Genomic DNA, 16,771 nt, shown 5'->3' on the forward strand with positions numbered 1-16,771 from the left:
CAATCAAATCAATATGATAGGGCCTAATAGGCTACGTTCACGCAGGGGCGACGCTAGAAGGGGGGTATGGGGTGTGATACCCCCCTCCCAATACACAATTTTTGTCGGCAAAAATGGACTGTGCTGTCAAAACCATGCGATTGTCGGCAAATGTAGTCAAAGCTATGTGTTTGTCGGCAGAGTCATGTAAAAGATTAATGTGTATAATGTGTTACGAAATTGTGTTGTTAACGTAGGCCTATTGTTAATGTTATCATGGTTATAGTAGTTACTAATTAAAAAAATGTCGGAAACAAATTGGACCGCTAACACCCCCCCCCACACACACACACACACAAAAAATTGGGTGTACAATTCACATATATTTCCGTCGGCAAAACATGCTGTACACCCCCAATCATATTGGTCTATAGCGACGGCCCTGTGTTCACGTTTAATAACTCTTGCTTACATTTCTTCCCGAAAACAAAATAACATTAAATTACCATAAGGACCTATTAAACTGATATCGGATAATATTGCCAACAATTATTTTAATCAAATTTCAACCAAACTGTTAGCAGACTAAATGCTTGTTGGACCAAATGGTTTGTAGACCAAGTGGTTTGTAGACGAAATGGGTTATAATTTATTAGACCAATGGTTTTAGACTTATTAGGTATTAAACTAAACATGCTAAATGGTTATCGAACCAACTGGTTAAAAAACGGAATAAAAGTGCACGGAAAGAATGCAAAAAAGAGGGGATATGAGAGAAAGCCAATCCACGAGATACTTAGGTCTAGATAATTATTAATTTCCGTTGAAGGCTTCTTGTAATGTCTGATATAGGCCTACCGATCTAGGCTGGCCTCTACCATGTAGTTGTAAACCTATCATAACTTTTTCATAACAAAGTCCTATACTTTTTGACATTCTTGTCGACCGTTCTGATAAGTTTGTATTTATTTAGGCCGTATTAGCTATGGGCTTATTTATAGACCTATGTAAGGTCTAAATTGATTAGACGTTTAGTAGGCCTATACTATAATGACGTATAGGCATAGGTTTAATGACTAGGCCTAATTACAATTAATTGGTGAATGACATCAATGTATTTTTACATAAAATGTATTACTTAAATATTTATTTTTTCGTATCCATTCAACAAATGGGGACATTTTGATTCAGGTATGACAAATGGGTAAAAGTTGCAAAAACTTTAAACGTGATTATCTCAAAATGGCCATTTTGTTGATACGCCACTATGTCACCCGAGCGACAAATTATTGCACAAGGTGGCGATCAATTTAGACACCGACTTCGTGTGTTGTGTGATGTGACGCTCTGGTTTACGCAGTATGCAACGCCAACACGCTCACTTGTTGCGCGAACGCAAATACAAAACAGTAAGCGTGGACGCGTTAACCATGTTTGCGTAAATGCGGCTTAATAGTCGGAAACGTTCGTGATTTGTGTATTTTTACTGTAAAATAGTGATTTTCAAATGCCTGTAGATATTTTTTTGCCCAGGGTGGATTTTGGTCGATTTTGGATATGTGATTGAATAATTGAAGCCACGTCTACCAGTACAAAAATTGTCGATTGAGGAATTAATTCCAGCAGACACCCTATCTAGGGCTCTCACTCCCTCACTATTAATGATGATTTCATATTCGTATCTGCGGGTGTCCGTTTGCCCTAAATCTCTACTTTTTGATAGTGAAATTAGAAACCGCAGTTCCATATTTGCGGACGTGTTTTAAATTAGATGAAATTGTGTTTGATGTTTTCTTATTATGTGTTCTTGTATTCACGATGTACCTGAATAGGTGTACTGGCTGCGGAGAGTGCTGTGAAACCAACGACGTCAGAGAAGTAGATGGTTACCATGTCGAAAGCTTCGGGCAAGACGGAGATACCCTTCATCAGCTGCGATGCAATAGATCTGTGGTGGTGATTCACACGCATAAAATAACAGTAATTTACACATGGACCCAGCGAGTAAAATTTCATAACAACGCACCCATACCCACTGCAGGCCTGCACCACGCTAACCTCCAAGAATCTCAAACATGACCGAAGTATAAACTTATGTCCCCTGTTTGTCGGTGTGCGCACAAAATCGGTATTAGGCCTATATCAAAAAAATGACCTTTCGAGGGTTGGGGGTAAAATGTTACTTGCCGTTTCTGACCCGTATGTCATGATTGGGTGGTGCCGGGCCTGATTGAGGGCACAAGCAATTTTTCGGCAATTTTCAAATCGATTTGGGGGGTGAAGAGTACGTGCCCCTACGACGCTACGCCGATGGGAAAATTTTCCTAATTAGGAGACAGGCGTTTTTGGAATAAGCAAATACGACTTGAGAGGTTTTTCCTTTGTATTTTACTTAGAAGGAGGACTATTATTTCCGAAGTTCAGTTGCTTCCAGCGTGTCCCAAATGATAGGCTCTACTAGGAAAACACACAAAACTTGGAATCAGTTCCCTTATTTTGAAGAAATGTTGAAATATTATTATGCAAGTAACTACAACAGCGGGTATTGAAAAAAAGACGGTCACTTACGGTGGCAACATGCGATGCAGAAGCTGTTCGGTCTTGGCCTTCTCTTTGCGCAGTTCTGCTGTGCGCTCGTCCACGAGTTCCTCCAGGTTGTTAGTATAACGTTCCATGATGGCAATCATGTTGTCCAGGATGTTTGGCTTCCTGTGAATTGTGTATCAAACCGGTTAGGCCTATATTGACAACAGATTTCGCCCCCCCTTTTTTCTCGATTAAAACTTAGCATTCCCACTCATGGTTCAAATAAAACATAATCAGATCCACACTCTCCTCCTGTCGTAAATATTGCACGCTCCAATTTATATAAAATGAAGTAATTGACGACTTACAATCCTTTCTGTAGAGGAGCAAGAATTTCTCTTGTTTGTAACATGTTCGGTCGATCGAGAGGATCCTCTGCCCAGGCAGCACGGATGCATGTCAACACGCACTCGGGTGCAACTTCATTAACCTCGTTCAGTAGTGGTCGGTACGGTGGAGATGTTCCAGCGATAACTTTTGGATGATTTCTGCAACATGGAGTCGAAAGAAAACAGCACACATCTATCATAGGTCCAATGATCTGCATAATTATAAGTGATTTGTTTTGGTCTAGAAAGCTGCGTCGGGTTAGGTTGGGTGTTTTTTTAATTGCAATTATCGATATCGGTTACTCAAGCCATTTGCGCTGATGATTTTCCAACCAACTTGTAATCATATTCAATACGAGAGACAACGAAGATCAATTATATTCAGGGTAAAGCCTGGTTTTGGAAACAAAAGGAAACCGGTGAACCCGTAGAAAAGCTGCAAGAATGAGTATGGATTGGAAACCAAAATGCACGTAAAGTCGTCTGCGAACGGTCGGGGCTCGAACCCGGAACCTTAGTAGCGCAAAGCGGGGACAGAACTGCTACGCGGGCCGCTATGAATCCTTACCCTCCCATGTTGCATTGCCCCGTTATGCTTTACATACCATCCGGCTCCTCCTCGTTCAAGTGATACGGCTCTGCTCTTGAATACAACTCCGTCAAGATGATGGCGAAGGAGTAAACGTCACCTGCTTTGGTGCCGAGAGTAGGTCGGTTGTTTGCCATGCGCAGAAGTTCTGGAGCTACGGATAGCTGGGCTGAATGGAGAAGAATATGAGTTAAAATTTGGAAAAATTTTAAAAACATTTCATATGACACTCGTGATTGGCCTTCTGCTTTCTGAATTTACGTATCATATCATGTAATATGAAACAAATAACTTACAGCGGAGTTTGGCGTATTCGCCCAGATCTTCATCCTCCTTGGCCCCGCGCTTGAATTCTTCCAATCCGTAGTCTGTGATCTGCAAAACCCATCGGTTGTCCACCACGCAGTTGGATGACTTGAGATTACCGTGAGAGCCGATATCTGTAGAATGCAGGTAGATCATGCCTTTCAGAAGATCGGCCACCAGTGATGCCATAAACATGTTGTCAAGTCTGATGTCGTCATTCTCCAGAATATCCTGTTATGACGTAAATAAAATCATGGTATAAACCAGGACCTGCACATTTTAACTGCTGTAAAGAGCTCATATCCCTGACGACATACAAATCGTCATATTTCTCATGGGGACGAATGAGATTATCACAATATTAGCCCTAACATATAGAATCTTATGCGAGATGTCAAACCCGGGCATGATGCAGTCATGTCTACAGTAGAATTCATCTCGACCTTTGCAGGACTTAAACCCCATTAAAAGCTATTAAACCAAGATAACACTCATTGAAGCAGCTCAACTGATTAAATCAGATCTTCTCTGGTTGTGTACAAGTGTCTGTTTTCAATGTGCGACATCGCAATAAAGCTGGTATTACAGCTTCAGTTGGGTAACCGATTATAAAGGAAACGAAAGGAAACAATGGTATGTGTACCATTGTTCACGAAATGAGACAAAGACCTGCTTTTTGTTAACCAGCATTCTTCAAAATGAGCAACATAATGATTGTTGACTTAACACGGTTTGGAAATAATTTCTTCATATTTTTGGTGTTATCTGTCGTTTACATATCCTTCCTAAAACACAAAAGTGCGACCCTCTCCAAACATCTAAATTAGCTAAAAATTTAGGACATGTTACAAAACTTTATTTTCTAGAACCTATTTAGAATAATTTAAATGTAGCTTTTACCGTTTTTTGTGGCATCCTTCAGAAGTGAGCGGTCCGATACCAATATTTTCGGTCAAATCTCCATTCAATTAACACGGGGAGTTGGCTAGCTATGCCTTGCCCTCACTCATATTTTACAAAAGTGCGACCATTTCTGAACATCTAACATAGCTGTAATTTTAGGTCATGTTAGAGAAATATATTTGCTAGAAGTTTTGGAGAATAAATAAAATATTGGCTGGTTATTTTTCACACAGTGATGTTAACTAGGCAAGTGTCCATTCTCCCAACATACATCATTTGTTGAGGTCACACGTCAATGGTGAGAGCACTGTGTATTGTGTATAGGAAAACGGACAGTAACTGCAGTATGGCTTGATAATTGCAATGCTGTCTGCATGCTATCAATGTTGCCTAAAAGACAGCATTTGAGCCGTTTGGTGCATTGTAAGAGGGCGATTTATTTGTAAAACTCAGTTTACTCAGTCTTGTGCCTGAGTTTGCTCAGGTTTGGGTATATACGTACTGAGACCTACCATTAGTCATAGTGTATAACCGGCAGCTACCAGTATTAGGCCCAAGATTAGGCCTATATACTCAGTTCACAAAATATTCCTGACCACTTGACACCGCACGCCGTGCCTTCTTTCGGCACAGAAAGTTGATTTCTACACTATCGGTAATTTAAAGTAACATGAGACCCGGGCAGGTGAAATATCATCAACAGAACCTTTAAATGGTTATGCGGCTTACCTGTAGACTTCCCTTCGCGCAGTAATTCATCAAAATACAGATGTGTGGCCGATCTACGCATGCGCCGATGAATGGACAGACGTTGTCATGACGTATATCTCGCATCTGAAATTAAAAGAGTAGGCCCAATCATAATCTGATATTTTTATGAAAAATGTGGGGGAAATACAAACATTAGAAGTTGTTTGCTTTGGTCGGGATTTGAATCCGAGACCCCTCGCGTGCCAAGCATTAGGTCGGCATCCGCGAACACACAACGTCATATAATGTTGACAACGTTGTCACTACGTAAAGACGTTGTGATAACGTTATATGACGTTGTGTGTTACTCGGTAGCCACGGGTCTTTCGTTGGCGCGGCCAACGAAAGCGCGCATGATATTATCACTTAGTGATTGCATCATCACTTCACGTGCATGTAATGCAAGCAAGCAATGCATATAATTATTATCATGTAGTATTTTTAGTACCTGGGAGTGTTAGGATTAATTAACGATCATTTTACTTTTAGTATTGCACTACATATTCAAATGATATTAAATCGTAACTTTGTTGACGACGACTCTTATGCTTACCATTTTGAGTTCTTTGCGCACATTCCGTGTGAGATCGATGTGGTGTTTGTTCACTACTTTGAGAGCACAGATGTTACCCTATATAAAGTAGACAACACCAAAAATAGCGGCAAATATAATGTTATGAAACATAACTTTCAAATATAATTTCTCCGAATCGGTTCTATAATTGACCTTTTAGGTAAATCCCATAAGCCTTTGCGAGTACACCGAAAAGGTCAATTCATTTGATGAAAACATGTGTGAAAGAAAACTCCGGGGGGCACATCAAAAACATTTGGTGGGTATGTTCCCCCGGAATTTTGAGGATGGGTCTTTTGGGAGCTGACGGCGTACCGGTAAAAGGGGATCTTTCGGAGCTGCGAAGAAGTATACAAATGTGGACTTTTTGAGCTGCGGACAGTCAAAATCAAAGGTCTTTCTTGGCTTTCTGGTTGAAAATCGCCTGAAAAACCTGAAATAGAGGAATGAGCAATTTTGGGGTCTTTTAGAGCTGAAATTATCAAAATCAAGGGTCTTTCGGAGCTATATTTTGGTCAAATATAAGGGGACTTTCCCGGGGGTCTTTCGGACCTGCAAAATCCAAAAATAGGGGTCTTTCCGGAGAATTATAGCTGCTATACTTAGGCATAATTTTTTCTATTCAAAACTGAACTTACCCGCCACGTGCCGATCTTGGTGAAGATCTGCTGGGTTTCTTGGTTGGTTATCACAGAAATGGCACTTACGACCTGCATGCGAAATAAATAATAGAGACTGTAATATATAGATATGAGGAATTTGTCCAATTTCCTCATAGAGATGTATACAATGACGCTTCAATTTCTTGACTTAGTACAACTCTGGATACCACCACCTCGTAGGCCAGCATGTAAATATAGGCTTTTTAGCCTGGTTTGAGCATTTTGTTTGAGCCTGGTCCCATCAGGACCCAAGCATGTCTCCACACGGAGCGACCGTTTTTAAAACAAACAAACAACCAAACCTCGTGAAAACATTTCGTTTGTTTGCCATAGACCTTCATAATAATGCAAGAAGCTGATAGATTATATTTGTTTATTTGACAATTACCATACTCTTCATTGAAAATCCTTGCGAGTTGCCTTGTTTGCCCTGGGTCTGGATGTCGTCCCAGTTCACTTTCCACACCAAACTGTCCAAGTCAGCTTCATATTTTTTCTTTCTGTAAATTAATAACGATGGCAAGCATATCATTAGCGGTTTATTACAAATGTTTTACTTGTATCATTTAAATATTCTAAGCTTATGTGATTAGGCGATGTCGGTAAATCACAACACAGACAGTTATTTACAGAAAGAAATCAAAATCTCTCAATTCATCTATCCGAAATATCCCATAAGCCTTTGCGGGCATACCTCTGATGTCAGAGTCGTCATTTGCGACCGTGCGCCACGCCTTTTTCCCTATTTCCCATCATGCACACGATCTACGAGGTTGATGAATTACGTCATACAATTACCCCCTGGAATGGTGCATTGTGGGATAGAGGGGGAAAAGGTCAATATGCACATCCACTCAGAACCGATTAAATTCTATGTTGAAAAATTGTGAGTTACACCTTTTCACGTTAAAATATATTTTCTCGACCAAATGAAAAGCAATAATCTTCATTTTTTCAGTAAATATCAGCAAAAAACCACAATGCATGCAACTGTATTTTTTTAATCCTGCTGTTAAGGGATCTAAAATGAGCATTTATTGCGTTTCGACAGTATTTTTGTGGGACATGAGAGCACCTCAGACCTATCGAATTGCATTCTGAATACGAAGCATGTCTTTCTGATATCAAATAATTTTCATTTTTGAAAATCACAATAGCCTATAATACAAATTTTATGACAAATTATAAAAATTTGATATTTTTCAAATTTTTGATATATAACAGTCCTCGAAGTAAATTATATAAATCTAATGACATATTCTTAAAGTGTATGTAGCAGGGAGGAAAAAGCCGACGGTCAATTGAAAATTTTGACCTTTCATATTGAAGATATGGATTTTTTCCCAAAAAGACCTAATTTTTTTTGGTGTTTTGGGAAAAAAATCCATATCTTCAATACGAAAGGTCAAAATTTTCAATTGATCGTCGGCTTTTCATCCCACCTACATACACTTTAAGTATAAATCATCAGATATATAAAGTTTACTTCAAGTACTGTTAAATATCAAAAATATCAATTTTAATGATTTGCCATAAAATGTGTATTAAATTGCGAATTTCAAAAAATCAAAATTATTTGATATCAGAATGACATTCTTCGTATTCAGAATGCAATTCGATATGTCTGATGTGCTCTAATGTCCCACAATAAATACTGTCCAAACGTTCATACCCCAGCCCTTAAACGTAGGCATGAAATTTAGTATTCTAGTGTGGATATTCTGGGAAAAAAACACCCACCCAAACTATTATATACGCATTGTATTCTGGAGGGCCTACCTGTAATATTGATATCCGACTATGCCACCAACTACAAGTATAAACAAAGGAATGCCAAGACCCAAGCCGAGACCGTATTCTAGGAAAAAGAAAAATCATTAATCAAGTATTAAGTCATTTTTAAAGCATTTCTTGTAATGATTGGAAAACAATATTGTGGCAAATCTTTAGGACCTTCAGCGTCAAAAGTACTGAAAGGCCCATTTCATTCAGTGACAATTGAGGAAACACCAACCCAGGAAATGTTCTTAAGGCCAGAGTAATGGAAGACACATTCGTCCACCCCCGAATTTGAGATTTCTTGATATTTATCAACACTAAGATGTATTCTTTCACTTGAAACTGATAAAATACAACTTGTTAATTTTTACACGTATTTTTGCTTGATTTATTTCACTCTTTTCAACTCTAAAAAGTCACATGGCTCAAGACAGCTTAGTAAATTGGCGGGAAATAATGAGTCAGAAATGCGCGAATGCAAAATATTGTGATTACGCGCGCGAATCGCATCGCGTGACGCGGCGCAACTCTGCGCGTATGTCCAACGCAGTCAAGGCGCATTCGGTATGTTTTAACGCCGGCAAATGCGGTGTAAACAAAACACAAATTTGCAGTGAAAATGTCACTTAGATTTTTTAATTATTTTGAATTTTGGCGCACTAAAAGCAGATATTATAAATTCATTGTTGCAAAAAGATGCACATTAAGACCATGCACCAGGTACAGCTTTTACAAGCGTAAAAGTCTTGCCGTTTTAAAATATAAGGACATTTTGTGCATAATTTTGACATTTTTTTACTAAAACGTCGATTTCTCATAGTTCACTTTTGACAATATTGCACGATTTTTGTGACAAGATAACTCGAAAAATATGCAAGCAAAAGGTAAACTTTTTGCACTATCGTTTAGAGTAGGGGAGAGCGGGGAGTGTTCGCCCTAGGGGCAGGTTCGCCCACCCATTGTTTCTCAGCACTACGGCTATCGGGGAACTTGGTGATGGCAAAATTAGGTGACATAGGTCATTATAAACTTCTCATATTAGCTACGCGACATATAGGGACGTGTTCATCGAACTGCAGCCAAAACAAAAAAATTACACCAAAACGTATTTTTTTCTTGCATTAATAATGTTGTATTACCATTGATACATAAATACAGATGGTTTTAATGGAAATCTGGATTGGGAACATATGGGATTTGTGCCGGATTTGTGAAAGATTTAATGCAGTTATAAACTCATTGTTCGATTTGTATTTTGCATACCCTGAAGAAAATACAAAAATGTGCACAAGGGGCACGTTCGCCCTTTTGAGGATGGGGCATGTTCGCCCTACATCTTCCCCGGTTGGACTTACCCCAAACTGGAGGGCGGACCTGCCCCACTATCAGCGTATTATGCAAAATATTTATATTATACCATTAAACAAGGTCAAACTACTGAAAAGCATGTTTTTTAAAGTTATGTGGTATGAGTATTACTCATACCACCGTTTATGTCCTAATCCATAATCTCCCCGAAGTTGTAAACATGATACGTTTAAGCTCACTTTGGACCCCTACATTTTACCCTGACCCGACCCCTACAACAAATTTAGTGACTCCCCAGAAGAGAATGAATGCCCTGTATACTCTTGCTAAATGTTTGCATCTTAATACTAATTACGGCGTGTCCGTCCGTCCGTCCTCTGTCCGCGCGCTATCGCGTTCGCGTCCCGCGAGTTTCGCGTTCACGCGGTGCACTATCGCGTGCTCGCGCTGCACTATCGCGTGCTCGCGGTGCGCTATCGCGGAGTATCAACGGGAGTGTGCGCGGAGTACAGTCCGCGCATCGGAAAAGCATTACAGTGTGACTAACAGGTGCATCTCATCGGACCAATAATTATAGGCCTTATTTTCAACACATATTTCAATATTAAGATACCGAACACGTGCACACACCAAACACGTGCATGTAGGCCTATTTTTTATAAGAACATGACTATTTCCGGAAGGCCTATGAACCGTTTTTGCGTTCACGTTTCTCGCGATTGATTTCATTACTTTAGTAACGTACTATATCCACGTCCAGATACTAATTTCGGATTCTCTAAATGTGGTAACAGGGCAGGGCTTGGAAGAGGCGAATGATTGGTTTCCAGATTATGGGTAGGCCTACCGAAGTAAGCATCGCACCTTTAAAACAAACAGAGTTGATTAAGTTGTGTCTTGGGTCTTGATCATTGAGAGACGCATTTCTTAGTAGTTTAAAAAGTCAGGGCAGGTATATGGGTAACGAGTTTGGGTAATTAGAAATAGGCCTATCACGAGAAGCGCCCGACCCGAGAACCGCGAAATCTAGTTTAATATATTATTGTTATGCAATGTTTAAACCTTTTTGTGATTAGGGTGAACTTACCCCACCATATGGGCGAACCTGCCCCAATATGGGGCAAGTTCGCCACTTTGTAAAACTTTTTTGTTTGCTCTATCCTGTTGCCATTGTAAGGCCTATAGTTCTGGGATTGTGGCTGTATATAGCTATGACATAGGGCTTTCACATGGGCTAATCAGGTCATCCCTAACCTTAAAATTGACATCGCTAGGCTGGTCAGAAAAATATAGGGCGAACAATCCCCGCTCTCCCCTACATCAAAGTCTAGGGAAGGTTTTCTCATTTTTCAAAATATTTGTTTTAAACAAAAATATACACCATTATGTGCAATTTTAGCTGAATAGAATGACAAAATTACTTTTTTCACATGTTTTTTTCAATATTTCGAAAAAAGAGACGAATTTAAAAAAAATAAAAAAACCTTCCCTAAGTTCATGTCTCTTCTTCATGAAAAGCTAACTGATTTTTTTTTACTCCGAACTGATTTTTTTTTAAGTTGAAAAAAAATTGGGGTAAAAAAGTGATTTTTTGTGATTTTATCAAAACCTCGAGATTTTTGAAAAAATCTGACGTCACCATGGGATTCCTTGACTCATTTCCTTTCCAAAAATGTATAGTTTTATATACTTTGGATATACAATTCAGAAATAATGATGCTCGAAAAGGTCCATGTTCTCTCCCATTACTCTGCCCTTAAAACGTTTGAAGGTATATATATATGGGGTTGTGCGGTTTTGGGGTACCTTTTCAGTGATTTTGTCGATGGGCGGGTTTTGAGAGGGGACATATGCGCCCAATTGGGCGCATTTTGGCAAAAGTGCCCTTAAAAGGGCAAATTTGGGTGATTCATTCCACCTCTAAACATAATTCGACTGCATGATTTCTTAAATAATTGATCGATGCCCTGGTTTTGCTCGGATTTACGCTTAAAATATTGATAAGAAAATGATAACAAACTTACTGGGACACTTTTCTCCGTGGAAGCCACAGGGCGGTACATCCAGAGGAACTGTTATGTTATTTTTTGTACCCCACCAAATGATGGCCTGTTCATGATCGGTCGATTCGGTGAAAGTCTGCATGGATCGGAAAGCATTTAACATATATCGTTATGAACCTCGCACACAGACGAATATGAGATTATTCTAAACCGTTCGAATATATTTATCAGTGAAAGTGGCGCCAAAAACGACTCCAATGCAATAGAGAATTTGGTTTATTTATCAATAAATCAGGCAGGTTCTTAACTTGGTTGAGGTGATGATTCTGATATGAGTTTGATCGCTGATTGATATGCCATTCATATAGGCCTAGGCCTAAGTCAACTATATCTTTACAGCAAATGCTGTTGATAAATTAGGAAATTCATTGCTAGCAGACGACAGCATTATAAAGCCGTGACGGTTGGTCTAAGCTTTTTAGGCCTATATTTTACATGTCCCTAATCATGCTGTGAGCTTGCAATTGAACAGTCCAAAACATTTTACTCGTTTTTAGTATGTTTAGTAGGCCTAAAGGGATACTCGGAATGATTTCTTACCGTTTTACCGGTAGCCACATCTCTGTGGAATTCTCCAATTGGCATAACAGCCGGTGAACCGGGAGGCCGCCCGGCTTGCAGTTTTGAAGTAAATTTACCCCTCGTAACACCGTTTCAGTTCTAGTATCGCCATTCTCGTCGATCTGGTATGTTCTAAAAGTGTGGGCTTAAGAATTGAAAAAAAGGCTTAAGTATAAAACCACAAATTATTTCGTGATGTATCTCGGCCCAGTTTAATCATAGACAGTAGAGAGACTACTGTCTATGGTTTAATTCGGCTCGTGTTGCCCATCCGATCAGAAAATATCCGGAAACTTACTATAATTAAACTATAGTATACACAGTAGGCCCCTATATAGCCGTGTTTTGTATATGCAAGTAGCAGCTTTAGGCCTATAGGCCTACTAAAAACTCGGTATATTCACTATAAACTATATTCACTCTCGCCACACACATTCCCCCGTGTGACCTCGGAGTTATTGCAAATTACGGTAATGTTAGTTGGTGTCTCACTATGGCCGCCAGTGAGGTGTAGGAATGTGGTTCGTCGGATTCGTCTATAAACAGCAGAGTTTCGGTATGCTATACGGTATACTCAAAACTCGGTAGGCCTATATTCATTATAAACACGTACGCTGTAAGAGTAAACGTTATGACTGAATGTGTAGGCCTATGTGTTTAGGGGAAAGTGGGGTAATCCCGGGCACCTTTCGTTACGGCTACACAGGTATAAGATTAAATAAAGTTCATCAGTGAAAATCATATCAGTGCAAAGTAGGAGTAATGTTCTAACTAGTAACCAGTTTTTAATAACTCAACATCTATAGTTAATAAGTTATAATTTTAAAAAAAATGGTAAAAATGATGGGGTAATGCCGGACACGGGGTAATCCCGGACACATGATTGCTGCTAAGAGGGAAAGTGGAGTAGGATGATAATACCCTAGAACGTATTAGGTACTTCTGTTACCTCAAGCATACAACTATGGGGGCTGTTGTTGTTGTCTATATTTTCGAAATAACAAGTGTCCGGCACTGCCCCATCTGTATAGAGACGCATGTGTGTCCGGGATTACCCCTCACGTCCCGATTTAATTTTTCAGTGCTTGTTCTACTAATCCATTTTTAAGATACCAAAATTTATACATCCAGCTAACAATCAAGTATCAAACATAATTTCCATCCATACTTCATCTGTGTCCCTTGTCGCATTAATTGTCACCCAGCTAATGCACTTTTCAGATAAAAAGTCAAAAATGACAATTTCTGTTTTTTCGTAATTTTCACAAAGAAAAACGAGACCCAAAGCGCTGGTAGTAGTACACGTGAGGTACACCTTGAGGTAGCTAATACCCTAAGGTAGTATAATAGTGCCACCCTTCTCCGTTTAGCTGCAATCGATGTGTCCGGGATCCGGCATTACCCCACTTTCCCCTACAGTCAAGTTGACTCAAACCGTAAGGCGTTCAACTATGGTGCGAGAGGTTGCGGGTTCGAACCCTGTAGGCCCTATGGTGGTGCCTAGAGAGCGCTCTCGTGAAAAAATTGAGTTAGCTTAAACTTCCCTTGGACAAGAACTTACTGTTAATTGTATCGTTGTAACCGTACCCGTACGAAACTAGGGGAGCTGATCTTGGTTGCCGGTTTAATTTGAAGCAGCAATGTCCATTTGTTGTTAAATGATTTTTGGAATGATGTGAGGCCGCAGTGGTCAGCGACAACCTGTAGACCTAAAGTATGCCGAGGCTTGTGGATCAACGTCTAGGCGTTGTGCGTGCGTAGCGTAGGCTCCTACTAATCGCACTATAGGCCCCTATAAATCACTGCGCTTTATAGGTTAATGGTTTACCTCAGTTGTTTCACTAACCACAAGTTCCAAAGGGGACACAATAGACGAATCCAACGAGCCAAGTCATGGTCAGGATTTGGTCGGCCATGACGGGTCCCCGCATGCACAGGCCGGTTCAAAGTTTATATTCGAAGGCGAATATTCGGCTTCGAATACTTTTTGGTCGTCAAAATATATGCGGCTTCGAATATAAAACTATGAACCGGAGAAAGATATATTTCTACAGTTCACAGCGTTGCCCGACTGTTAACAAGTATTGCCCGTTGACCAAGGTAAGCAAAATTTAGAGAATTTCTTTAACGAAGTTAATAAAATCATAATACTAAAACTCAATTGAACTATTGTCATGATTTAATGTCTGTAATGGGTCTAAATAGGAGTCAAACAGATTTGCTTTTCGGGGCATTTACGACGACCTGCCTGTAACCGGCGCGGAGGTTGACCCATACCTTCTTGTAGGTTTCAACTACAAAGCAAATCAAGAAATGAATGCGTCAATAGATAAATAAGAAAATAAAAAATACATAAGTCAATAAATAAGTCAATAAATAAGTCAATAAATAAGTCAATAAATAAGTCAATAAATAAGTAAATAAATAAATAAATAAATAAATAAATAAATAAATAAATAAATAAATAAATAAATAAATAAATAAATAAATAAATAAATAAATAAATAAATAAATAACTAACTAACTAACTAACATAAGACATGATTGAAGCAACGACAAATATGACAGCCCTCACAAGTGTTATATATGAGACCACCCACGGTGACCCACCAAATATATCTATCGAGTTCAACAAAATTGAACTGAAGCAAATATATTTCTGGCGAATACTTTTTTCATTGGCTGATACCCACTTGAGATCGGTATCATCAAAGTAGTATTGCTCTCATTGCATGATTCATTGAGCGATCAATTTTGGCATTCGACCGGAATACGCGTCAAAAGATAAAAAGTCTCGTTCCGAACTTGTGTAGGCCTACATTGCTATAGGGCCTAAGTGTGTTTTAATGCCTGATTCACAAATTATAGAAATAAACAATAGGAAAGAAAAAAAAAGCAAGGTACACCAACTTGATGTGGGGAAACAAGTAAAATGCAGACTAGACAGTATGCAGGGGGACAAAAACAGCAAATGTACATGTAGGCACAAGAAGTAGGCAAAGTTTGATAGCCAAAAATTACCAGTTCCAAGGCCCACTAAGTAAGTGCTGAACCTGCAGAAACAACAAGGATACAAAACTGCACTAGAATAAGTGATGAAAATCACTGTGCATATAAACAGACACGCTAAACCAAACATCCAGAGTAGGCACAAAACAGGCAAAATTCGATGGCCAAAAATTGCCACTTCCAGAGCCCGCAAAAGTGTCAGGAAAACAGTACACTGGAAGTGATGAAAATCACTGTGTACATAGCAGTCAAACACTAAACTGACAAAAGAACAACCGACGTTTCGAGCAGATAAACTGCTCTTCTTCAGGGACAGACAACAAAATATAAAGAAAACAACAAGAACTACATGCTGTAGTTTAAAAACAAATTCAAGTCAAAAATTGAAAGCAAGTTCAAATTGAAATAAGTAGCAAACAAAGACAGCAAACTTAGAGCAAAATAAGTTGTGTCTTCTCTCATTGAGAGCAAATTCACTCTTTACACGCAATAGGGTACCAACGTTCGTGGTTTTGGTTGTTCTGCATAATTTATGAAGAGATTCATTGCAAAGCGCTATATTTCCATTCCTACATGTTACTTATTTTGCATCCTTAATTATTAATTATAATTATAATTATGAATTTGACTGATAACAACGCATTTCATCATTATTCCGCCCAAAATAACATCATTTATAGGTGCCAAAAACGTCAAGAAAACGTCTTTATATAGTCCCTTACTTTTATGTCATATAAAAATGGGTACGCTTGTACCGCACTATTAAATAACATTTTATCAGCCATTTTGGAACTATCCAGGCGTATTTTGACAAAGTCTGTGCAGGTTAATTTTCATTTTTGAAATCATCGTTTGTCGAACGATATTCAGGTGACCTCGAGCCTTTCATATGAATCAATAGTAGGCCTATCTCGCTATCAGTTGCGCGATATTTAATCCGATTCAACTCGGTGTGTCATCATATTTTATTCGTTGCCGTATATATTTTGACGTCACAAAAAGTATTCGAAGCCCAATATTCGCCTTCGAATATTCACTATGAACCGACCCTAACTGGTGTAGTGACTGCCCAATTGGGTGGATTAAAGCCGCTTAAAATTCGATGTTAGATTCTTTTGTGTTGTACACTGTCATTATTCTTTTGTCTACGTGTAACACAGGTGATAGAATGCAGTTTAAAATACCCTCCAAGGCCGCATTATTTCACTTTTTAGGTGGGATGGAGCCGACGGGGACCCAACTTTGGCAGCCATTAAGGTGTAGGAATGCGTGAAATTGGATTAGTCTATAGGAGTGCACAATTCAATAGTGCATGGGTAAAACTCCGGCAAATTCCGAAGACTTTGCTCATGTCGTGCAACGTCATCCTACTG

The 16,771-nt window shown here is 39.2% G+C and overlaps 1 protein-coding gene across 1 annotated transcript in view; it reads right to left on the reverse strand.

Moving 5' to 3' along the window:
• Positions 1–16,771, reverse strand: part of LOC140166992 (speract receptor-like) — a 73,877-nt gene that overhangs the window by 6,388 nt on the left and 50,718 nt on the right. Inside the window, 13 exon segments of the mRNA XM_072190472.1 lie at positions 1,804–1,927; positions 2,548–2,688; positions 2,874–3,036; positions 3,039–3,053; positions 3,500–3,652; positions 3,780–4,020; positions 5,422–5,526; positions 5,996–6,073; positions 6,655–6,726; positions 7,067–7,178; positions 8,458–8,536; positions 11,790–11,904; positions 12,377–12,534. Of these exon segments, the coding sequence (XP_072046573.1) occupies positions 1,804–1,927; positions 2,548–2,688; positions 2,874–3,036; positions 3,039–3,053; positions 3,500–3,652; positions 3,780–4,020; positions 5,422–5,526; positions 5,996–6,073; positions 6,655–6,726; positions 7,067–7,178; positions 8,458–8,536; positions 11,790–11,904; positions 12,377–12,534 (1,556 nt within the window).

This window comes from Amphiura filiformis, chromosome 12, assembly GCF_039555335.1.
Source record: "Amphiura filiformis chromosome 12, Afil_fr2py, whole genome shotgun sequence".
In the NCBI taxonomy this organism is placed as follows: domain Eukaryota; kingdom Metazoa; phylum Echinodermata; class Ophiuroidea; order Amphilepidida; family Amphiuridae; genus Amphiura; species Amphiura filiformis.